This window comes from Stenella coeruleoalba, assembly GCF_951394435.1.
Source record: "Stenella coeruleoalba genome assembly, chromosome: 20".
Taxonomy (NCBI): Eukaryota; Metazoa; Chordata; class Mammalia; order Artiodactyla; family Delphinidae; genus Stenella; species Stenella coeruleoalba.
Genome location: NC_137166.1, coordinates 42507780 through 42533260, shown reverse-complemented (window position 1 = coordinate 42533260; position 25481 = coordinate 42507780). Strand labels below are relative to the sequence as shown.

The window sequence follows — 25481 nt, the reverse complement described above, 5'->3', positions numbered from 1 at the left end:
GGCCCCCAATTCTGGGTGTTCGGTGACGTGTAATAACGAGAAGCCTGGCTTATTCGTGTCGCTGAGATCGGAAGGATCTGACCAGGAATCAAAGCATCGGGCAGGGGGTGGGTCCAGGCAGAGCGAACTGCATGTGCAAAGGCTCTGGGGTTACAGGGATGGTGGCAGTCACCAGCCCTGGGAGAAGGCAAAAGAGGGTCATGGAGCCCAAAGAGAAAGGGCAAAGTGTGGCCAGAGATAAAGCCACTGCCCCCCAGGGCCATGCATTCCCTTGGCTCTGACTTTTGATAAAGTTTGGCACAGGAATTCAAAGGAGGCTCCATGCTGTGATGACTCAGTCCAGCTGGATGGGGGAGCATGGTACCCAGGATGGAGCAGGTGTGGAGAGAGATGGTGGTCCCCATGGCAGGAAGATCAGGGACCACCTCCACAGCAGACACAAAGAAAGAGAAAAGAGTAGAGCTGAATTTGCAACAAGGAGAAACGGAGGCCAAAGCAGGCTTCGACCTTGGAAGCAATCAGAAGAAAGCTTTGCAATAATTGGCTAGAAAGCAAAGCAGCCCAGCTCAAGAGGAAGAGAAAGCCAGAAAGAACCTCCCATTCCTGGAATATACTGTCTCCTGCCCCACTGGGATCACCTCCTCCAAGAAGCCACCTTGATCCTGTTCAGTCCCTTCCTCAGGAGACACACGCTTCCCGTATCTCAGGGCAACCTCTGCGTTAAAATATTTGGTCAACGATCGCCAAACTCACCATGTACTTCCCTCCTCAGCCCACTAGAGGGCGCCCGGGCTCCAGGCCTTAGCCCAGCTGGAACCCGCCGGCTGCCACTTCCCCTCCTACGCTTCCCAATAAGCAGTCCTGACAACGTTCTGGTTCCTACGGCCTGGCTCCCCCAGATGAAGGATCTTACGTTTAACAGTGGGGAGAACGGAGAGCAAGAGCAGTAGCCGAGGTGGTTCAGTTCTCATAGGAACAAACGGTCTTAAAATATTCCGTAAAAACCACCGCGATGGTGACTGTGATTAGGAGGTCTCTCGCCGCAGGGGCCACCCACAAGTGCAAATCAGTGAGAAGCTTCGCAATGCTGATGTGTCTTTCAGAGGAAGAGAAAAAAATCTGCATTTCCACATACCACATTTCATTAGGTAACCGCTCTCAAGACACTGACATCAACAAAACCCCACGCTAGCCTACAGTCTTTAAGGCAATTTTTAGGATTTTACAGGAATTTATACAAAAGTAGTTAAACTACAAGGTTTTACCACTTGAACGCTAGCTATATGATACACAAATTGCACATTTGTGAGTTTCTTGTAACTTCCCTAAGAAATAACAACCGTGGGCCAAGTTTTTAGAAGAAAACTATATTCTTTTAAAGAAAATGAAAATATTCTCAAAGGAAAAACTTAATTTAAGTCAAATCATATGCTTTTGTTGTGGAGCCTGATACACAGTGCTTTCCTGTAACAGATGGGCAGGGCGCCCCCTCGCGGCCTCTCTCGACCGAGACCTGTGGCTGGAATTCTGCACGAGGTGTTCTTTTCCCGAGGCCGAGGACGAGAGGGGTTGGGAACGAGGAGCCAGGGATGGGAAGACCGGGGCGGGATGAAGGCTGAAAACGCCCATCGGAGTCCCGGTGGCCAAAACCCGCCGTGACCACAATGGCCGAAGGGAGGGCTCCTTCGTAGGCCCCACTCCCTAAGGGTGTCATTCCTCACCCCCTTCTACGACCCCTCCCAAACAACGAACCCTTCCCACCCACCAGCGGGCCAGGCGCTTATGAGACAAACACGCGTGCCCTCCGGCAACCCCCGCCTTCCCGCAGCTTTCTTGAAGGGGGTCCCAGACCCCTTCTACACAGGGTAACTGGCTCCCGCCCCGAGGCCAGTCGGAGGACGGCGGCCGTGTACCCCGCGCCCCTGCACGTGGTAACGGCCACCTTCAGCCCCGTGACCCAGAGCCGGTCTGGGAGCCTGCCCCCGAGGCCACGGGGCACAGGGGGTCCCGAAACACAAGGCGGGTGATGGGGTGGGGGCGGGAGGCGGCCAGGGCCCGTAAGAAAGGAAGCCGTTTGAGGAGGCACAGACGGTGAATAAATATTAGTAGCTTCGCCGCGGGGCCGGCCCCTCGGACAGCAGCTCGGTGGCCGGTGGGAGTAGGGGTGGGGTGGGAGCCGGCGGCCGCGCCCACCCTGACACAGAGCCCCGACACTGACCTGGGTCACCCATCGCCGGCGCGCGCGCAAAAATATACTCGCGCAAAAACACGTGCATGCGCAGGAAAACGCGCTCCTGAGCGAAAAAAACGCGCGCGCGCGTGCACGCAGACACAAACACACGCCCCCAGGGTCGGGCTACCCGCCCCCAGCTCAGAGCTCGGTGACGTGCACAGCAGGTGAGGCGCCCCCAGGGTCGGGCTACCCGCCCCCAGCTCAGAGCTCGGTGACGTGCACAGCAGGTGGGGGAAGTGGGCCTGGCCGGAGGCGCCGCAGGTGGCAGCGGCGGCACAGCAGGTGGCCCTCCAGGGGGTAGCAGCGGCGTCCATCCTCCCCGCTCAGCTGCAGCCCGCAGTCCTAGGGAAGAACACAGCCCCGGCGCCAGAGTAAGCAAGGGAGGGGTGCATCAGAGATCTGTAGGACCCTGCCCACCTTCCGGAGGACTTTGGCCTTTACTCTTTGGGGGAAGGGGGTCAGGAACCCAGTGCTGGACACCCCGAATTGGAGAGCATCTTACACATCCAAAGGAGCCAACCAGGAGAGAGCTAGGCGGACACTAGGCTGGAGTCTTGGAGAGAGGGCTGGGCAATAAATGGGGGGCATCAGCATAAAAATGTGATAGTTTTTAACAAAACAACAAGAGTTTCTCCCAGGGAGTGCAGATAACTAGGAAAGAGAAGAGAAAAAACAGCTGAGCTGTGGAAGCTCCAACTTTAAGAGAGGAAAGAAGAGCTGAGCCAAGATTTTAGGGGAAGATGAAAGGAAAACCAAAAACTGCCTGCCCTAAGGGCACAGTGAAGAGGGCATCTAGGAGGGAGAGTCTAGGGAAGTTGCAGCGAGCTTAGGACAGTGACAACTGAGAATCATCTCCTGGATCCCCACATGGGGGTCACTGGCTGACCTCAGTGGCCTTAAGAGATAGTGGAACAGAAGACCTGAAGCCGTCAATTCAACAAGGAGTTTTGCTTTATGTCCCTTATCCTACCATGTTTACCACTGCACGATATTTTATAGGCTAATTTTCTGTTTAACAAGTTATGTGATTCGTGTTTGACCTCTAACAGGCAGGAAATGTGAAGGGCAGCCATGGAGGATGGTGTGCTGCGAGCGACAGTGGGGCACCAGGCAAGACCTACTGGACAACTTTTTCCTTCCTTTCGCCCCCTCCCCCACCCCAAGGAGGCCCCTTTGGTCACGCTCTCACTGCACCCAGGGCTGAACTCCAACCTGGAAGCTGTGACACTTGTTACCCAAAGGCCCTGAGACCAACATCGACCCCCGCCCCACACAGCTGATGGAGCTGGGCTGTTGTGATGGAGCTTCATGTCCCACGCAACTCAGGTCCCAGGGGTCCTCCGTGTCCTGTCTGGCCACAGCCCCCTGTTCCCATCCAAGGGTCTCCCCTGGGGGCAGCAGCACCATGGCTCAGAGCCCCGAGGCGCTGGCTGTACTCTGCTTACAGCTTGCCCTGCTCCTGGACTCGGCATCAGCCTTTCCTTAAGGGCTGAGCTTAGCGACCCCAAGGGGACACTGCAGTCCCCAGGACTGCAGAGCAGGATGCCCTCCCACGGTTGCTGGAGGAACTGTGGCCATGCCTGCTCCTGACCCCCCTTCCCTGGTCCTCCAGCAGGATTCCTGTTCCCTTTGGGCCACTTGCCCCCATCAAGGCAACCTGGTTCCAGATGGACCCTAGATTCCTACCGAAGGTTTCTCACCGACATGCCTGCTCTTCCCTGGGGGCTCTGAAACCCAACACTTGGTTTTTCTCCTGCTTCTCCGGGGTAGGTCGGTCATTCATTCTAGGCCTCCTGTGTGGCGGCTCTGCCTGAACGCATCCCCGGAATGTTGGAGCCCCTGGGCTATCCTGAGCCCCCGCTCCTTCCTCTACAGCTCTTCCTGGAAGACCTCATTTACTCCCCTGGCTTCAGTGGCCATGTACATGCCCACGATGGGACTCCCGCTTCCGGCCATGACAGTAACAAGGACTGGATTTCCCGCTCTACCTTTAACGATGGCAAACTGGGCAAAACATATGAAACGATGATTCTCGGACTCTGAACAACAGGCAAGGCAGGCCAGTGACCTCTGAGAGAAGGGAAACTAATAAGGAGAGCCCTACAATTGCCCAGGTTACTACCTGGAGAGATTTTTCCAGGCTGCCCATTGGTCTCCCTGAATTGAGAATCTGGGGAGGCAAAGGCAACTAGAAACCACAGGGCAGAGTATCAGAGAGGAAAGAGCTATGTATGCCAATGACTCTCAAACTCCTACACCTGTACCAGAGTCTATACTCCAGCACATCCGGCTGCTGCCTAGAGAGTTCCGTTCAGGTGTCCCCAGCTACCAAAAGTGAGATCATCTAATGCCTTCCTCCTCTCACCCTCACTCTCTCCTGGGGTCGTAATGGACACCTTCCAACCCCTCAACTCCCATGTCCAATCACTGACCAAATCCAGTCCCTTGTACCATCTAACCAACACTAAACTCAGTCTACTTGCTGGAACCCAGGGCCACAACCTTGACTGTACCCGCCTCCTCTGGGAACCTCAGCCCCTACTCCCTCTCCCTCCATTCATTCTCTGCATGAGTGCCCTTTCTAAAATCTCAGTGACATCGCGTCATCCTTTTTCGATCCTTCTCCACTGCCCTCAGGATAAGTCCACGCTCCTCAGCTCACGTGGCCTTTCGTCCGCAGCTCCTGCCAACTTCTCCAGTGAAACGAAACGACACACTCACCTTCACATCTTAGCACATTCTGCTTCCATTGCCTGAAAATGCCCTTTTCCCTGCTCCTTAGCTAACTCTTATTCATCTTTCAAATCTTAGCTTGGGTGTCACCTCCCCCAGAAAGCCTTCCTTGATTTTCCAAGGCCTGCTATGTGCTCTGAAAACTCCCCTTGATAGCAATGATGACCCTGTATAAATACTGCCTGAGTACTTGTCTCTCTGGAGGATAGAGACTGTCTTTATTCTCTGTACATCAACAACACCCCAACACTGTACATCCTCGGCAAATATTTGACTGAATGAGAAACGGGCTGAGAGAAACATATCCTGGAGGGGAGGGAGAGAGCTCACTGGGGGAGGACAGGCAGAATGGGATAGAACCATAAAAGAGGAGGTGAGCCCACAGAGCACCTAGGGAGAAGGAGGCCTGTGTGAGAGGGGGACTACCCTGGCCGCCAGCCTTCTGGGGGGACCCAGGCTCACCTCACAGTGATAGCATTCCACGTGGTAGTCTCTGTCCATAGACACCACACGGATGGTTGTCTCACAGCCCTGGAGGAAGAGACAGGGCTTGAGGCAAACTGTGTGGTGGGCACATAACTACACAACGCGCTCCTGTCATGGGGGGCTGTGCATTCACACCCGTGTGAGCTCTGACGTGGGTGCTCCCACGGGGCCAGAACAGGCATCAGTGGGTGCACACAAATGGATGTGCGTGTGCCGTAGGCCTCCTCCCGCGCTGGAGCCGAGAGCACGCACACTTGCTCATGAGAGCCATCACGTGGGTGTCAGTGTGTGCGTACGTGTTCTTTTCAGTTCTCTGCAGTCAGGAAAGACCACTGCCAGGCCTGCTTCCCCAGGGCCAGCATGTGTGGAAGACCCAGTGCCGGAGAGAGGGGCACCACCCGACGATGTCTCCTGCACAAACCGCATCCTTCTCTCGTCTGCTCCCCCACCGTCTCAGCTGCGAGCTCACAGAGCCCGGGGCCAGTCCTGACATCGACGGGCAACGGAGCTGAGGGGCCAGTGGGGCAGCCAAGCGGCAGGGGCCACCAATTCCCTCTAACTCATGCGGGGACACCTGCACCGTACGTGCACTGGGCACAACACACGTCCCTCAGCCCAGAGGGACAGGGGGCAGGAGCGCCTGCTCATCCCTCCCACTGGGGCCCAAGACCTGGGGCCAACCCAGGCAGGACCAGCAGGGCCGGGCGGGGCCAGGCGCCTGACCATCTCCAGGTGAGTGGTTCCTACCTGTGCAGGGAGGATAGGACGGGCACAGGAGGCACATTTTGGTGCAAAAACCCTGGAGGAATAAAGGAAACCAGAAGTGACCAGCTGAGTGACCAGAGGCCAAGGGCACGAGGACAGGTCCACCCGTAGTAGCCCCATGACGCGGCCCGAGCATCAGGCCCCCTCTCCTTGTGCGGATATGTCGGGGTAGGAGCATCCTATGCCATGCCTTCTTGGCACTGGCCTTTCGTGTGGTGCCCCAATTCACCTCCACCCCATCACCTCCTCCAGGATGGCTTCTTCAGGTTCTGCCCTGGCCTCTCCCTCATGCTTCCTGCCAGTCATTGCCCCCTCGTGTCCAGGCTTGGGCGTCCTCTAGCTGAGACCCCTGCAAAGCCTGGCTCCACACTGAGTACCAGGAACCAATGCCCAGCACCAACCCCATGCAAGGCAGCAGCACAGGACCAGAGGTCCGAGGGCTGAGCCTGGAGCCACAGCAAGGGAGAACGGATCACCTGGTCACATGGGTACGGCCAGGCAGAAAGAGACTCTGCAGAGACCCCAAGCCCCCATTCCAGGCAGAAGACTCTTCTGCCTGGAATGGGGGCTTGGGGTCTCTGCAGAGTCTTTGCCTGGCCACTAGAGCAGCGGGACAGAAGCTAGATGGGGCAGCCCAGAGTCCCCACCACTAGGACGAGGGGGTGCAGGCAAAGGCAGGGGGAGGAGAGGACTGAGACAGAAGGCTCCAGCAGAGATCTGCGCCTCGCCCCAACCACTGAGCACACAGCGGAGGCCAGAAGTGAGCAGGCCAAGAATGGAGGGCACAGACAGGCAGGCCAGAAAAATACTCCTGGGGAGAGGCAGGGGAACCATGGGAGTCACACTGTTGCATAGCGCCGGCTACTCACGTGTGATAATCTCGGACACAGTAGATGTTGTTCTCCACGTCCACAGTGAAGGGCACCCCGTCCAGGCACTCGTTGCACACCGAGCACCGGAAGCAGCCCGGGTGGTAGGACTTCCCAAGGGCCTGCAGGATCTGGGGGCGGGAGGCACTGAAGGGTCAGTGTAGGTGGAAGGCTCAGCACAGCCCCCAGAAGACACTCTGGCTCTGAGCCCCTGGCAGGTCTCCAACAGGTGAAAGGGTGGGGTCCTTGACTCTGCGCATGTCAGAGGGGCTCCAGGAGCCTGGGGGAGGTTCTCACCATCTCCATGATGAGGTGTCCACACACGCTACACTTGTCAGCCGTTTGCTGGAACCCGGAGTACTGGGAGGGGACACAGGATCCAGGATGTTATGTGACACAGGGGTACTCGCTGCCCAGCCAGCATCTGCTTCCTGGCCTCAGGTCACCACATGAATCAGAAGGAGGGTCCCCGCCCCTGCACCCACCCATGGCACCAGCCAGGGCACAGCTTTGACTCACCAGGAAGTCCTCCTGGCAGTACACTTTCTCACCCACATTGTAGAACGCCTTCCCGCGAAGTCGTCTCCCTGCAAGGATGAGGGTTGAGAAGGGGGTCCCTGGACTGCTGGAACCAGGGACGACGCTCCTGCTGCCATTTCTCAGCACCCTCCTCCAACAGATGAGAAGCGGATCGCAGACAAATTTTAAATTTCCCTCTAATGCTATGTTATTATCATTACGCTAATTAATATTTTTAAAAAATTAAATAGAATATGTTGCTGACAAAACTGTGGTAAGAGGTTGTCAGAGCAAACATATGAAGACCGGTTTCTCAAATGTAAACTGAAGTTCTGATAATTAAAAAAAAACATTTGCTTTAAGTTCAGTGGAATTCAGAGCAGACTCCGCAGAATGAATTTTTTTCTTTTTTTTTTTAACTTTTTCTTTATTTTATTTTTGGCTGCGTTGGGTCTTCGTTGCTGCGCACAGGCTTTCTCTAGTGGTGGAGAGCGGGCGCTACTCTTCGTTGTGGTGCACGGGCCTCTCTCATTGCAGTGGCTTCTCTTGTTGCGGAGCACAGGCTCTAGGAGCATGGGCCTCAGTAGTCATGGCTCACGGGCTTAGCTGCTCCGTAGCATGTGGGATCTTCCCAGACCAGGGCTCGAACCCGTGTCCCCTGCATTAGCAGGCAGGTTCTTAACCACGGCGCCACCAGGGAAGCCCAAGAATGAATTTCTTAATCTAGAAACGTTAAAGTACAACTCTCACCAGGTGAAGGAGCCCAATATAAAAAAAGGTATCCTTTATTCCAAGGATGCCAGGATAGTTCAACGTTGGCAAATCAGTCAGTGTGATACAACACATTAACAAAATGAAGGATACAAATCCTATGATCATCTCAATAGACACAGAAAGAAAAAGCATTTAATGAAATTCAACATACTTTCATAATAAAAACTCTCAACAAAGCGGGTATAGAGAGAACGTACCTCAACATAATAAAGACCATATATGACAAGCCCACAGCTGATATCATAAACAATGGAAAAGCTAAAAGCTTTTCCTCTTGGATCAGGAAAAAGACAAGGATGTCCACTCTCACCACTTTCATTCAACATAGTATTGGAAGTCCTAGCCAGAGCAATTAGGCAAGAAAAGGAAATAAAAGGCATCCAAATTAGAAAGGAAGAAGTAAAACTGTAACTATTTGCAGACGACATAATATATAGAGAAGAAAAAAATATATATATATATATAGAGAGAGAGAAAACCCTAAAGACTATCAAAAACTGTTAGAACAAATGAATTCAGTAAAGTTGCAGAATACAAAATCAATACACAAAAATCTGCTGTTTCTTTAACTAAAAATGAACTATCAGAAAGAGAAAATAAGAAAAGTCTATTTACAATTGCATCAAAAAGAATAAAATACCTAGGAATAAATTTAACCAAGGAGGTGAAAGACTTGTATATTGAAAACTACAAAACATTAACGAAAGAAACTGAAGACACAAATAAGTGCAAAGATATTCTATGCTTATGGACTGCAAGAATCAGTATTGTTAGAATGTCCACACTACCCAAAGCAATCTACAGATTCAACACAGTCCCTATCAAAATTCCAATGGTTTTACTGTTGGTGGGAATGTAAATTGATACAGCCACTATGGAGAACAGTATGGAGGTTCCTTAACAAACTAAAAACAGGGGACTTCCCTGGTGGCGCAGTGGTTAAGAATCCACCTGCCAGTGCAGGGGACATGGGTTCGAGCCCTGGTCTGGGAAGATCCCACATGCCGCAGAGCACCTAAGTCCATGTGCCACAACTACTGAAGCCCATGCACCTAGAGCCTGTGAGCCACAACTACTGAACCCCGGGCGCCTAAAGCCCGTGCTCCACAACAAGAAAAGCCACAGCAATGAGAAGTCCTCACACCACAACGAAGAGTAGTCCCCACCCACTGCAACTAGAGAGAGCCTGCGGGCAGCAACAAGACCCGACGTGGCCAAAAATAAATAAATGTATTTTTTTTAAAAAAGGAAAACTAAACTAAAAACAGAACTACCATATGACCCATCAATCCCACTACCGGGCATATACCCTGAGAAAACCGTAACTCAAAATAAGTCATGTACCACAAGGTTCATTGCAGCACTATTTACAATAGCCAGGACATTGAAGCAAGCTAAGTGTCCACCATCGGATGAATGGATAAAGAAGATGTGGCACATATATACAATGGAATATTACTCAGCCATAAAAAGAAACGAAATTGAGTTATTTGCAGTGAGGTGGATGGACCTAGAGTCTGTCATACAGAGTGAAGTAAGTCAGAAAGAGAAAAACAAATACCATATGCTAACAACTATATATGGAATCTAAAAAAAAAAAAAGTTCTCATGAACCTAGGGGCAGGACAGGAATAAAGACACAGACGTAGAGAATGGACTTGAGGACACAGGGAGGAGGAAGAGTAAGCTGGGATGAAGTGAGAGAGGAGCACTGACATATATACACTACCCAATGTAAAACAGCTAGTGGGAAGCAGCCTCATAGCACAGGGAGATCAGCTCAGTGCTTTGTGACCACCTAGAGGGGTGGGATAAGGAGGGTGGGAGGGAGACACAAGAGGGAGGGGATATGGGGATATACATATGCATATAGTTGATTCATTTTGTTATACAGCAGTAACTAACACAACATTGTAAAGCAATTATACTCCAATAAAGATGTTAAAAAAAATTCCAATGGTATTTTTAGAACAAATAATCCTAAAACTTACATGGAACCACAAAAGACCCTAAAAAGCCAAAGCAATCTTGAGAAAGAAGAACAGAACTGGAGGCATCATGCTTCATGATTTCAAACTGTATTACAAAGCTACAGTAATTAAAAAGTATGCTGTTGGCATAAAAATAGACACATTCATCAATGGATCAGAACAGCAAGCCCAGAAATAAACCCACACATATATGGTCGATTAATTAACAACAAAGGACCTCACATCTGTTAGAATGGCTATGATCAGTAAGACAAGACATAACAAGTGTTGGTTAGGATTTAGAGAAAAGGGAACCCTCGTCCACTGTTGGTGGGAATGTAAATTGGTGCAACCTCTGTGGAAAACAGTATGGAGGTTCCTCAAAAAATTAAAAAGAGAACTAACATATGACCCAGCAATTCCCTTTCTGGGTATTTATCTAAAGAAAACAAAAATACTAATTCACAAAGATATCTGCACCTCTATGTTCATTGCATCATTATTTACAATAACGAAGAGACGGAAACAATCTAAGCGTCCATTGATGGATGAATGGATAAAAAATTACACACACACACACACGAATATGATTCAGCCATAAAAAGAATGAAAATTAAATCTTGGCATTTGCAGCAACATTAACGGACCTTGAAGGCATTATGCTAAGTGAAATAAGTCAGACAAAGAAACACAAATGCCGTATGATCTCTCTTATATGTGGAATCTTTAAAAAAAAAAAAAAGCTCATAGATACAGAGAAGAATTTGGTGGTTGCAAGACACAGGGGGTTGGGGATGGGAGAAATGAGTGATGTGGGGTTTTTTTAGTTTAAACAAATTGAACAAAAACTTTCAAAGAAAAAAGCATCCTTGTCAAAACCACAGCCCCAGCAGACCTATGGGAGGCATTCCCATTAGAGTCAGGAGATGACAACACCTAGCCAGGGGCAAGAGGGAACCTCCCGCACCTGATGAAGGGCACCTATGAAAGCCCCACAGCTCACATCAGACATAACAGTGAAATAGTAGATGCTTTTCCCCTTAGGATTCAACTGTATACTAGATGTGCTACGCAGTGCAGTAAGACAGGCGAGAAAGGAAAAACGATAAACACAAATGACGTGACCGTGTTATACAGAAAATCACAAGAAATCTATGAAAAAACTGCTAGAACTAATAAGTAGGTTTAGCAAAGCTGTAGAGGAGGTGGTCAATATATGAAAACCAAAAATATTTTTATATTCTAGCAACAAGTGACTGGAAAATAAACTTACAATTTTTATTTTTATTATTTTGAATACATTTTACTAGCACCTTCAGTATTCCTTTTTTTTTTTTTAATATCTATTTATTTATTTGGTTGTGCCGGATCTTAGTTGCAGGAGGCGGGCTCCTTTAGGTGCAGCTCGCAGGCTGCTTAGTTGCGGCTCACCAGCTCCTTACTTGCAGCATGCGGGCTCCTTAGTTGTGGCATGTGAACTCTTAGTTGCAGCATACACGTGGGATCTAGTTTCCTGGGCAGGGATCAAACCGGGCCCCCTGCATTGGGAGCGCGGAGTCTTAACCACCGCGCCACCAGGGAAGTCTCCTAAACTTACAATTTTTAAAATGCATTTATAACAGCATCCCAAAAACCCCATAAAATACTAAGGGATAAATTCAATGAAAGATGTGTCTGACTTTACTCAGCAAAACCAAACTTTGCTGAGAGAAATTTTAAAAGAGCTACATAAATAGAGAGATATACCACTGCTGGAAGACAGTTCTCCATTGGATCCCTTCCATCTCTGCACATCTTTCAAATGGCTTGCAGCTTTCATTCTGAATTATCTTTCCAAGGACGTCTGTGGAGCAAACTGCTCAGAAGACAGAGATAGCATCTCCCTCTGAAGCAGAAAGCAGGTTGGTTTGCTGTTCAGTATAAACAGAGATAAATGTGCTTCTCTGGGATAAGAGTCACACAGCTTTGCTGGCAGCCCATTATAAAATCCTGGGGTTCCCTAAGCTCAGGGTTCCTCAGCCATGACATAGAGACCCACCGCGTGTGCAGCACACAGCTGGTATCCACGTCACCACTGTGGGACCAAGGAGGGCACACAGAACCGATGTGAACATGAAGCTCACGCTGCCTGCAGTGCTGTATCTGTCCCAGGAAGGTCATGTCTTCAGCCAGCACCCGTGAAACACTGGCAGGCTAACTAGTCAGCTTGCATGCAGGGAAAAATCTTGGACCCTGCACAGTTCCAACAACCATCTTCATGGCTTCAGACATTCTCGTATCAATTGTCCCCAAATTGATCTACACATTCAATGCCGCCCAATTGAGTTCTCAGCACTCTTATTTTTTTGTGTGTGGAAACTGATGTGCCAATTTTTAAATTTATATAGAAATACAAAGAACCTAGAATAGCCGAAATAATCTTGGAAAAGATCAACAAAACTAGAAAACTTACACTCCCTATTTTAAGACTTACAGAAATCAAGACAATGTAATATTGTGGGCAGGAGAGACAAAAAGATCAGTGGAGGGGCTTCCCTGGTGGCGCAGTGGTTGAGAATCTGCCTGCTAATGCTGGGGACATGGGTTCGAGCCTTGGTCTGGGAAGATCCCACATGCCACGGAGCAACTAGGCCCGTGAGCCACAACTGCTGAGCCTGCGCGTCTGGAGCCTGTGCTCCTCAACAACAGAGGCCGCGATAGTCAGAGGCTCGCGCACCGCGATGAAGACTGGCCCCCGCTTGCCGCAACTAGAGAAAGCCCTCGCACAGAAACGAAGACCCAACACAGCCAAAAATAAATAAATAAATAAATTTATTAAAAAAAAAAAAAAAGATCAGTGGAACAGAATGGAGGGCAAAAATAGACCCATAAATATTTCAACAAACGTACAAGTGGGAAAGCAAAGTCTTCTCAGCACATGGTGCTGGAACAACCAAATATTCATATGGAAAAAAGAATAAGACTCAATTCCTTACCTCTTACCATACATAAAAATTAACATGAGATGGTTATCAACCTAAACATGAGAAACCTAAAGCTTCTAGAAAAAAACAAAGGAGACTATCTTCACGACCTAACAGGGGACAAAACATTTTAAGTCACAAAAATAATAACCGTAAAACAAAACAAAAAAAAACGGAAAAAAATATTCACAAAACATCTGAAAAGAACTTTTACCATATATATTCCTATAACTAAATAATAAAAGACAACTCCCAATTTAAAAACTGGGCAAAAGAGGGACTTCCCAGGCAGTCCAGTGGTTGAGACTCCGCACTTCCAGTGCAGGGCCTGCAGGTTCAATCCCTGGTCGGGGAACTAAGATCCCACGTGCTGCATGGCAAGGCCAAAAACTTTTTTAAATAAAAATTTTTAAAAAAGGGAGTAAGAATTAAAGTAAAAATTATTTTTAAAAAAATGGGCAGAAGACTTGAACAGACTTCACAAAAGAAGATATAAATGGCCAAGAAACAGAAGAAAAGACGCTCAAACCTCATTAGTTGTCAGGGAAATGCAAATTAAAACCACAGTGAGATACTACTTCAAACCCATTAGAATGGCTAAAATTAAAAAGACTAAAACACCAGCTGTTGGCAAATATATAGAATAAACCAACTCTCTTACATTTCTAGCGGGAGTATAAAATGATACAGCCCCTTTGGAAAATAGTTTGGCAGTCTCTTATGAAGTTAAACGTACACTTAGCCTATGACCCAGAAATTCCATTCCTTGGAATTTACCCAAGAGAAATAAAAACATTTGTCCACAAATGACCTGTACAAGAATGTTCATAGCACAACCTAGTATCTATCAACAGATAAATGGATAAACAAATTGTGGTATATTCATACAATAAAAATGCTATTCAGCAATAAAAAGGAGTGAGCTACTGATACATGTAACAACATAGATCAAAAAAAAAAAAAAAGGCGGGGCTTCCCCTGTGGCGCAGTGGTTGAGAATCCGCCGCAAATGCACGGGACACGGGTTCGAGCGCTGGTCCGGGAAGATCCCACATGCCGCAGAGCAACTAAGCCCGTGCGCCACAACTACTGAAGCCTGCGTGCCTAGAGCCCCTGCTCCGCAACAAGAGAAGCCACCGCAATGAGAAGCTCACATCGCAGCGAAGAGTAGCCCGTTTGCTGCAACTAGAGAAAGCCCACGCGCAGCAACGAAGACCCAATACAGCCAAAATAAATAAATAAATAAATAAATAATTTATTTTTTAAAAAGAGAAAGAAAATAGTACATACTATTATGGCTGCATTTATATTAAGTTCTAGAACAGACAAAACTAATCTATGATGGTAGAAATCAGAACACTGGTCGAGTGGATGTGATGGGAGAACATATGGGGATTAACTGAAAAAAAGGGAAGATGGAAGTTTCTCGGGTGTTTAAAATTTTCTATAACCTTGTTAGGGGTGTGAGTAATATAAATGAACACATTTATCCAAAATCTTTGAACTATATACTTAAGATCTGTTTGCTGCACTATATGTAAATTGTACTAAATTAAAAACAAAAACAAAGGTAAACCGAATATATCTTGTGCCAGAGTAAAGAAGTACTCAAAGAACAATGCGGACATGTCAAAAGGGCACAGGAGTCAACTGGAAGGGACTTCCCCTGGCAATCTGAGCATCAAAAAGAATAATGATGGTATTGCAATACATTACATGAATACAAGTCCATAAGTAATAAGAATACTCATAAAAGAAAAAATGTATTTGCCCCTGTTCGACTTTTTCCTTAATTTTCAGGGACTTCCCTGGTGATCCAGTGGTTAAGACTCCGTACTTCTACTGCAGGGGGCACAGGTGCGATCCATGGCTGGGTAACTAAGATCCCACATGCCACACAGAGCGGCCAAATAAATAAATAAAATAAACTTTTCAAACATCCCCTAGGGTGGGCTTCCCTGGTGGCACAGTGGTTGAGAGTCCGCCTGCCAATGCAGGGGACACGGGTTCGTGCCCCGGTCCGGGAAGATCCCACATGCCGCGGAGCGGCTGGGCCCCGTGAGCCATGGCCGCTGAGCCTGCGCATCCGGAGCCTGTGCTCCACAACAGTGAGAGGCCCGCGTACTGCAAAAAAAAAAAAAAAAGAAAGAAAAGAAAAAGCTCCGAAAGCTATCCCAGGAAAATGAGAATGGACATTTCCCTAGTAGGGCATAACTTGCAGAGATATTTCCCAACCCATCCCCTATAGCCCAATAAAAATAAAAATTAAAAAAATAAAATAAAAAAAAGGAATGCTGTAAACAAACAAAAATGATCGTTGGCAGTTATGTTTGTGACAGTATAAGGTTTGTTTTCCCATATGCTTCACAGTGTCTTTTAACAAATAGAGGTTTTTAATTCAAATGTAGCCAAATTTGTCAATCCCCTCTTTTAAGTTTGGCAGTTTTTGTGTGAAAAAATTTTTTTCTTAACCAGAAGATTGGTAAAGATATGTTTCTATACTTATTTCTAAAATTGTCAAGTTTTTCTTTACCCATTTAGGTCTTTGATACACCTGGATTTAATTTCATTATTTTATATGGATAACCACTTTTCCCAGAACCATCTGCAATGCTGTCTCTATCACCCATCAAGTTTTCACACAGACAATGGGTCTGTTTCTAAACTCCACTCTGGTCCATTGGTCTATTTGTCTATCCTTGCCCCAGTACCACACATGAAATTAATTAATGTAACTGTACAATATATATTGACACCTGGTAGTGGAAGTTTGCCCGACCTACTCTTCTTCAAGATCATCTTGATTATTCTTAGCCTTTTGCTCTTCCATTTAAATTTTAGAATTAGCTTGTCAAATTCACAAAAACCTGCTTAACTGGAATTACAATGCATTATAGATCAATTTGGAAAATACTGACCTCTCAACACTATTTTATATACCCATGTTCAACAGTATATGAATATTTACATGATTATGCTATATTTATTTTTCTTGTCTTACTGCAATGACTAGGACCTCCAGTACAATGCTGAATAGAACACACGATTGCAGGCGTCATTGTCCTTTCCTCTTTTAAAGGTCCATTTTTCTTATATTTCACCACTGAGTACGATGTTTGCATAGATTTTTAGTAACCAACTTTTATCAGGTTGAGAAAGTTCCTTTTTATTTCCAGTTTGCTAAAATCTGAATGTCAGATTTTACTGACTGCTTGTTCTACTCCTATTGAGATGATTATATAGTTTTTCTTCTTTAGTTTGTTAATGAGGTGAGTTACAGTAACGAATTTTCTATCGTGACTCCACTGGTACTCTTCAGGTAAGCTCAACTTGGTCATAATATATTATCCTGATTCATACACTGCTGAACTCAGTACCAGTGGAAAGAAGAAGGGAATAAATAAGAATACAAGAAAAATTCCCAGAACCGAAGGGCAAGTCTCCAGTCTAATGGGGCTCTGTGTGTACGCACAAAGCCTACACCAAACATAAAGTATCCGAAGCCAAGTAGCTGCAATGCACAATTTCAGGAGCACCATTCCTCTTGCATCTACGTAAGTGGCAACCCCTGCAACTGTGCAGTTCACAGCCCTTTCCAGAGGCTATTACAGGATTTGCTCAATGATAGCCCTCTTCCTGAGATCTCCCAAAAGGAAAAAAACAGATCACACACACAAAAATGAGAATCAGAATGGCATCAGAATTGAGCAGTAACCATGGCTTCTGGAAGATAAATCTATGACTTCAAAATGCTTAGTGAAAATTAGTTCCAATTTGAAAATCTATTCCCAGTCAAACTACAAATTGTGAGAGTTGAATAAAGGTATTTTAGACACAACAGAATTCAGAAAACTTACCTCCCACATTGCCCTGCTTAGACAACTACAGCAAAACGCTGGACAGTTTAGGTTGTTTCACAGCTTCGATTCCTCCCTACTTCTCCAAGTTGTGTTCAGTAACCAACCTTACCTCAGACAGCCTGGTGTGTTTAAGGGAAACCTGAATCCACTCCCCTATCCGTGGATGGGCTTGATTAGTATAAAGCTAATTCTTCTTCCCTTATAATGGTTCAGAGACTCAGGCAAGTAAGCCAATCAAATCACAGCACTCCCCCCAGCCACACGGGGCTTGGTTCAGGAATGGATGTGTGAGATGATCTGGCCAATGATATACAGGAAGATGTTTGCTAGATGTTTTCTGGAAAAGAAGTCTCCCCACCCCAAAAACATGACCAGAGGAAATGGCCCCTCTTCCTCCAGACCAGTGGTGTCCCAATGGAAGTCTCAAGCTGCCTCAGACATTTCACTACCATAAGAGAAGTCACCCTAAGGATAAAACCAAACCCAAGGGAAACACAGCCAAGATATTCATAGGGCCTAAGCCACTAGATCAATCCCAGCCTGAAGCCAGCCCTATCTCTGGGCTCCCAGTTCAACGAGTCAAGAAATATTCTTAGAGTTTAAGCCTCCTCAGCAGCTTTTCTGTCATCTGCAGCTGAAAGCTTCTAGGAGACAGTGGATTCAATCCAACCAATATACATGGGTAGGCACAGAATGAACACTCCACAGGGGTCCAGAGAGCAACTGGCTCAGACTAAGGAGAGGCCAGGGGCTCCAAGGGGGAACTCAAAAGAATGCCTACTAAAATGGGGCAACTGGAGTGGGGAGAGGAAACTGAAGGATATGATAAGTCAAGACAATGCAAGGAGAAAAAAAGGTTAAAAAAGAAAACTCCAGGGAAAGTAAATGACTATAGAAAAAAGGAGACATAACCCCAGTATAATTCTTGGTTTTGCCGTGAATAATATTTACATAGTCATATTATAGTAATATAAACCTGGTTTATTGACTTAATCACAACTTATGATGACTACACTGAGAAGACGGAAGGGGAGAGGGCAGAACAGTCAGCGTAAGAACCTATTCCTCACCTACCACGGCAAACAAAAGTAAATCATTTCCAAAACTGATAATCAAGAAACAGCAGTGTATGCTGTTAGAACATGGAGGTGCCTACTAGATGAAGTTGCTACGTGGCTGCCCCTGGGCAAGAAGACCGGGGTAGAAAGATAAGCGGTTTTTTGCGATTGCAAAAATAGCTTCTCAGGACTCTCTGACTTAACACTGTGTACGTATTAGACGTTTTTTTCTTTTAACATCTTTATTGGAGTATAATTACTTTACACTGGTGTGTTAGTTTCTGCTTTATAACAAAGTCATATTACACTTTTATAAAATAAAGTGTTTTACATTAAAATGTTTTGTGTATATAAATAAAAGATGTCTTCTCAGGGCAAAGCATGAAAGAACAGTAAGAAGATCAAGAGTGCAGACTTAAAAAAAAAAAAGAGCGCAGACTTATTAGGTTGGTTGGATTATAGTTACTTTTTTCTTTTTATAACTTTGTCTAGGTTAAATTATAACATTTATATTTTATACAGTGTGTAAAATTAGGACAAAAAATATATTGCAGGGAAAAAAATATTAGCCTCATATCCAGGCAGGCAGAAGGCACATCTCTGGCTCCACAAGCCCCACCCAGACAACCGAGAGACATCAGTACCCTGCCCAGGACAGAGGTTCCAAAGCCAAGGGCTAGAAGGGCAGCCTTTCCCTGTGGCCAGCAAAAGCCTCCTCCCTGGTCTCACGCCTCCCTCCCCAGGGCTCAGCAGATCTCCCCAGGAGCCTGGGCCTCTCAAGCAGACTAGGCCAGATGACAAGGAGCCACAACTCAGCCTCCTCCACACTCCAGCCTGGGCCAGAGCTGGGTGGTCCATCCGCCTGGGACTTAGATGCAAGGGGATCCACAGTGCAAGAGGGACAGGGGAGAGGTTACCTACCACAGGAGTTGCAGGTGAAGCAATCGGTGTGATACAGGCTCCCCATGGCCTGGCACGCCTGCCTCGCTCCATAGATGCCAAGCCCACACTTGATGCAAATCCCTATGGAAGAGGAGGCAGGAAAGAGCAGCGATTAGCACCAGGTCTGTGGACTTGAATGGACACGCATCTGACTCCCAGTCCTAACACCGCCCAGCCACGTGATCTTGCGCAAGGAAATTCCATAGGCCTCCTTCGCTCCATTACTAATGGCTGACATGGGGACAGGAAGGGTACCACTACTTAGGGTTTGCTGCTGTTGTCTGAGGACTCAAAGAGTTTAGCAGAGCACGTGGCAAGTCAGAGCTAACGGACACTGTCCACACCATCAAAATTACAATGACATGTTTATACCTGGAAAGTTGGTCTAAGCCCCTTCACCTTGATCTGCTCGTGGACAGAGGGAAAATCCTTTCTGCTGTCTATGAACCAAAAAGAATGAAGACCACATAGACACAACCAGGGCAGAGTCCCTGACCCTCCCAGCCACACCTCCTTCACCTGTACAATAAGGTCAAGTTATTCTCTTGTTTAGTCAACACGTGGACACTGACACCCCGCATAGTTTAGGTGCCAGAGATTCTGCAACGCACCAAACAAACCCCCCCCCCCCCCCGCCGCCCTCAAGGAGCATGTATTCCAGTGGAGAGAGGTGGACAACAGGTAAATCACATCTCAGGTAGAAACAAGTGCTATGGAGGAAAAGAAGGCTGATTAAGAATACGTCTGAGTGTGTGATTTTTAAAGAAGATGGTCAGAGAAGGCCCCAGTGACAAGGTAATATCTGAGCAAAGGTCTAAAGGAAATAAGACGGCGAAGTTGCTCTGCAGGGAATAACTGAGTGGACTTGGGGACCACCCCAGGGTGGGGTGCTTGGCAGGTAGGGGAGGGGTGGTAAGGAGAGGGGTAACCAGCAATACCAGGGCAAAGGCCAGCACTAGCCTTAGGGAACTCTCTAGCCAGCCCTCCTGGAGACCGTGGAGACTGCAGGTGTCCAGCCCAGACATCAGAGGTCCTCTCACAGACTCACCAAAGGTCTCCCATGGCACAAAGGGCATGGAGACGGGCCCTACCTGCCCCCTGGACCCTAAGTCTTCTGGCCGCTTCAGGACACGCTGCCCTCAACCCTCTCCTTCCTGCCTTCCACCAGATCTTTCTCCTTAACATTTACCATGGCTGAGCGTCTCCCACCTTAAAAAAAACCTCCCTCCCCCATCAGCCACCCCATTTTCCCCCTCCCCTCAGTCAAGAAAGAAAGCTTAGTCCACATCCTGTCATCTCCTAACGGTGCAGATTTATGGACTTTCTCTTCTGATCTTGTTAAAGGGGGCCCTCTCCTCCTCTCGGGTCCCCAGAATATGACCCGCACCTGGCTTTCTAGTTCTTCTCTCTTCCCAGTTCTACTGGGTATTCCCTTGCTCAGTCCTGGGTCTCCCATGCCTCAGTCTCCCCAGGAGAGAGAGAGACAGTTCAGATGCCCTCAAACCAGGCAGGAATGTAAAAGAGATTGGTGGGCACCCAGGTGAATGCAGAAGAGAGCCATGGCCGCCGGAGGTCACAGACACGTCTCAGCTCCACTGATGGCTACCGGGGAGGAATGCAGGGCCAGCACTTCTAAAGATTCTGATTTTTCAAGAAAAGCTAGAAATCTAGATTTGTGCATGAAACCTTTCCATACTGAAATTAATTGTTAACTTAAATGTTTTGAGAATTTGAAGCCAAACACACCACGTTTACAGGTCTCCACACGTGGCTTTACCCCAGCGCCATCTGCTCCCATGCTCACCCCTGCCGAGGCTCCTGGCACCCTGCCCAGCCTGGATCCCTCTCCTGAGCCACTAATCCACCTCCCAGGTGGCCCCAGACCACCTCAGGTCCAGAAGAGAGCTCTGGGCTCCTGCTCAAAAAAACGGCACTTTCGCACAGCCAGGTTCCAGAAAGCATCCAGGTCTACCCTATCTCTCTCACCTCCAGCTCTCAATCAGGTTCCTCTGTTCCCTACTCTGGACTTCATTCCCTCCCCTCACGCCCACTGGCCCGATTCAACGTCATCAATTCTCATCCCACTTGCTGTTTCAACAGCTTCCTCACAGCATCCTACCCTGGCCCCCGATAATCCATCCCCCAAACTGCAGCCAGACTTATCTTCCTAAAGTGAGAATGACCCACCCTCACACCTTCACTCTTGTCCATCAACTCTGAACACCTGACCTTGTCATTTGACTACGTTACCAGAAAACACGATGCAAGGAGCAAAAGTCGGCTGCCGATTGGAAGCAGAACAGAAGGACCACTTTCATGAAAATACGCTGAAGAAGGACAACCAGGGGCTTCCCTGGTGGCGCAGTGGTTGAGAGTCCGCCTGCCGAAGCAGGGGACACGGGTTCGTGCCCCGGTCCGGGAAGATCCCACATGCCGCGGAGCGGCTGGGCCCGTGAGCCATGGCCGCTGAGCCTGCGCGTCCGGAGCCTGTGCTCCGCAACGGGAGAGGCCACAACAGTGAGAGGCCCGTGTACCGCAAAAAAAAAAAAAAAAGACAACCAGGACCATGAGGTACCTCCAAAATCCAAGGAGTAGACTGCTTCGGAGGAGCGTTGACTCCACCTTTGGAATGCAGTAAGATCCAGACCAACAAGACCTGGCAAATGCCCTCTGGTGTTTGGGGCTGAGGCTGGGGCATCGCCAGGGTGCTGAGCGAGGGCTGGGTCAGTCCAGTGGGAGGAGACAGAGACGGCTGAGGGGAGATCGAAAGCGGATAAGCAAAGACGATGTCACCCAGACACTAGGATGAGAAGACGGGATGAAAGGGCGGATAAGACCTTGGGGCCATATAGGTTTGGGTTTGTTGTTTTTTCTTATTTTTGTTGTTGTTGCTTAATGAAAGACCCTTATACATATTTATAAACAAAAGAAAAGGGCCAGTGGAAAGAGGAAAGCTGAAGATGGAGGAGGTAGAGGTTGGAGATGGAAGGACCTTCATCCTCAGACCTGGACATGGACTTAAGAGCCTTCAGGGAAGGGACAGGAAGCCAAGACTGCAACTGCTGACCCTATTATTCTCAGCAAAGTAGAAAGCACGGGCAGGGCCAAAGAGAGAGGCAGGCTGTTGAGGGACTAAAAGAGGGAACTGACCAAGGCTAAGAGTGATGGGTGGTGCCCAGAAGAGCACCAAGGTTAAAGACCATCACTCTGCGGCCTGATATAGCAACAGAAAAGGGGGCCGCAGCACTGACTTGGAGCCAGGGTTCTGCAGGGCAAACAGCAATGAGAGCAATCAGAGGTAGCGGTGAGACGCAAGCTGCAACCAGGACTGAAGACAGCTGACGCGAGGCAAGTCCAGGGTGTGGCCTTGGGGGTGGCCGGCTGAAGAGAAGGCAGAGAGGTCACCAAAGTCAATGAGGTTCTGGAGGCCTGAGGCTGTTGGCTGGCTCCTGGCAGCAGAACTTGGTCAGGAGAGATGCCCATGAGAGACAGAGCGCAGCCAGGAGGTGAGCGGGTGCCAGAGCCAAGAAGGGATGGACAGAGAGGAAAAAACACTCCAAGGGTGAGGTTTACCAGAGATCGCTCGAGCTCATGCTCCCTGCAGACTTCCTTTTGTAAAATGTTGTATTATCCAGGTTGATCTCTATGAAACTGCCACTTTCACAGCTCCAAAATGTGGAACATCGGCAGGAAGATAACAGCAGTTCAAGCAAACAGCTGCTCATGTTTTCAGAAAATCAGGAAAATGTTACCTAGATCGGGCTTCTCTTAAAAAAAAACCCCAAAGATCTATCATCACTCACCTCCCACTCCCACGTGGCTTCAATGGGAGCAGCAGGTCCCATTAGAAAGGATGACCCACCAGCCCCTTCACTTCTCCCACTACCTGCCCCGGTCTGCACACAAAGATTCAGGAGTAGCTACGGAGGCCCAGAGAACACACCCCTGCCCAGGCCCTGCAGCGAGTGGGGACAGGAAAAGGGACGGTCTCCCCGGGAGAGAGCGCTGGAATCTCATTCTCTTCAGAAGGTAGCCCAGCTTCGGCTCCTGGTACCTGCCCGGCATGAGAGGCAATGGCTTCCTACTCCCTCCCTGCTCCCAGGCGGTCTGACAGCAGCCACAGGACCTACCAGACCACAAATTCTCACCGTGATGCTCCTAGATGAGCAGGTCCCCTCCCAAAGGCAGGACAACCCTTTGGCCTACACACTCCCTTGACCACCTGATCCCTCCTGGGCTGCAACCCCAGGGAGTATAACGGAAGCGTACATATCCTTACTTGTCTCCTTTTGCCCACATTCTTCCCTCGGCCTGCAGTGCCCCCATTGCCCGTCCCACACAACCTCCTTCCCTCTCAAGATCCAGTTCAGGGCAGTCCTGAGCTGCTAGCTGGAATGAACCATGAAATACAAACTCCAGGACAGCCTCAGCCTCAGACATGATAACCACCACCCCCTCCAAAGCCAGGTGCCTGCTTATCAGTAAAGGAGGGAGCGAAGCCCCTCCCCAGGCCTCTCAGAACCTCAAGCCTCAAGTTGTCCAAAGGACTTGGGATCAAAGGGCCAAGGTCAGACTGAGAAAGGGAGGCTGTCAGAGACTGGTGGTCTTTGCAAATGATGTGAAGCAGGATTCCCTTCGGAAACATCCCATATACACAGCACAACCGAGAACGAGGACAGCCCAGTATGACCAGCTTAGTCTCCCCCCACCCCCAGCGTGGGCTTCTCCTCCCTCAAAGACTCTACTTCCAGCCACTACCATTATCAAAGCCTCAGGTCAGGCGGGCTCCGGTGGTATCCAGGCCACGCCACCTCCCTGCCCCTGTTCACAGCCCTTACTGCTGGGAGAAGGGAAACACACAGCTTCGGCTGACCGGCTGATCACAAAGCATGGAGTACGATGAGCTGAGGCAAGTGCCAAGGGTTAAGAAGAAATTATTCAAAAATAGCTTTTTCTGCCTATTAACGTGACTTTTGCTCTAAATTAGGGGCAACGCATCCACTGACTTTGCCAGAACTCCCGGCCCAGAGACCCAGAGGCTAAGCCACTGTCCGAAACAAGCCCCAGACCTGGAGGTTCACACACACACTCCGTCTGCGGGAACAAACGTCGCCAGCTCCCCAGCCCCACGGGAGGGACACACGCTTTTTGCAGCCCGGTCCCTCGTCCGAAGCCCAGCCCTGGGCCCAACCAGTGCTCTCCTCGGCCGAGCCGGCCGCCTACCCGGAGGTCGTCCCCGACCCCCAAAGAGGACAGCGGAGGCCCGGGGCCGAGGCGCGCGGGCCGCGCGGCCGAGCTCGCTCACCGAAGTAGTCCCGCGCAGTGCGCGCCTCCAGCGCCCGCTCCAGCTCTCGGGTCAGCGCCTCCAGCCGCCGCTCCGCCGAGCTCGGGGCGCCCTCCCGGCCCGGGGGCAGCTGGAGCGAAGGCAGAGCGAAAGGGGCAGGCCCGGCGGGCTCCGGGGAGCGAGCCGGCGCGGAGCAGGCGCCGGGCAGGAGCAGGTCGGGGTAGGCGCCGGCCGAGCCGCGGGAGCCGAGGCTGGACACGCTGGAGCGCGCGCTGCCCACCGACGGCGGCCCGGGGCCCGGGCGCGGGTCCGAGCGGCCCGAGCGCGGGCTGCCGTGGCGCTGGTCGTAGCCCAGGCTGATTCCGCTGGAGCGGGCGCTGCCGCTGCCGCCGCCGCCTCCGTCGGAGCCCGCCAGGCTAGCCCGCGGGCTGCCCGCCGGCTGCGCGCTGAGCTCGGGGGCCGCCGCGCGCCGCGGGCCTCGCTCCCCGCGGCTCAGTCCGTCCACCCCGGCCTCGGGGCCGCCGCCGCCGCCGCTGCCCTGCCCTCTGCGGCCCAACGCCTGCGCCGCCTCGTCTCCCGGCCCGGGCCGCGGCGCCCGCCGACCCCGGCCCGGAGAGTCGCCGCCCGGCTCCAGCTCCCGCAGGGCCAGCCCGGCCAGGAGCAGAGCCGCCTCGTCCGCGGCCGCCCGGGAGCGCTGCATGGCCCGGCCCGCCGGCCCCGGCGCGTCACCTCCGCCTCCGCTTCCCGCCGCCGCTCCGGCCGCGCCGCCGCATCGTCCGCCCGAAGCCCGGAGCCCGCCCCGGGACCCCTGGGCGCGGGGCGGGGCCGGCGCCGGGCCGGGGTCGCTCTGCGGGCCACGCGCGGTCCGGGGGCCGCGGCGCTCCGCTCGGTGGCGCGCGCGGCGGAGGAATGTGCGCTCGGAGGCGCCGGGCCGCGTCCCCTCCTCCCTGCGGCTGTGCGGGGGGCGGAGGGACTCCTTTGTGGGGGCAGGAATGCGAGGAAGGAGACGGCGCTGCGGCCTCTGG

The 25481-nt window shown here is 50.0% G+C and overlaps 1 protein-coding gene across 3 annotated transcripts; it reads right to left on the bottom strand.

Annotated features, from left to right (window-relative positions):
- Positions 1–683: 683 nt before the first annotated feature.
- Positions 684–25291, bottom strand: WTIP (WT1 interacting protein). Of its 3 annotated transcripts, XM_079906522.1 has the most exons (8): positions 24478–25291; positions 19152–19253; positions 7606–7673; positions 7384–7446; positions 7087–7217; positions 6200–6251; positions 5429–5497; positions 689–2575 (listed from the first exon to the last, which is right to left on the bottom strand). In XM_079906522.1, the coding sequence occupies exons 1-8, from the start codon at positions 25154–25156 to the stop codon at positions 2435–2437; spliced, it is 1305 nt and encodes a 434-aa protein (XP_079762648.1). In that variant the 5' UTR covers positions 25157–25291; the 3' UTR covers positions 689–2434. The 3 variants fall into 3 exon arrangements, with proteins under 3 accessions (XP_079762650.1, XP_079762649.1, XP_079762648.1); XM_079906524.1 differs by lacking the exon at positions 6200–6251 and having other exon boundaries at positions 684–2575; XM_079906523.1 differs by lacking the exon at positions 7384–7446 and having other exon boundaries at positions 687–2575.
- Positions 25292–25481: the final 190 nt, after the last annotated feature.

Bases quoted from the DNA above. Each gene is read 5' to 3' on its own strand.
- WTIP (XM_079906522.1), bottom strand. From the start codon at position 25,156: ATGCAGCGCTCCCGGGCGGCCGCGGACGAGGCGGCTCTGCTCCTGGCC. The intron at 19,254-24,477 runs GTGAGCGAGCTC...CCTCTTCCATAG, and splicing joins CACTGCGCGGGACTACTTCG to GGATTTGCATCAAGTGTGGG. The intron at 2,576-5,428 runs GTGAGCCTGGGT...GTTCTTCCCTAG, and splicing joins TGGAATGCTATCACTGTGAG to GACTGCGGGCTGCAGCTGAG.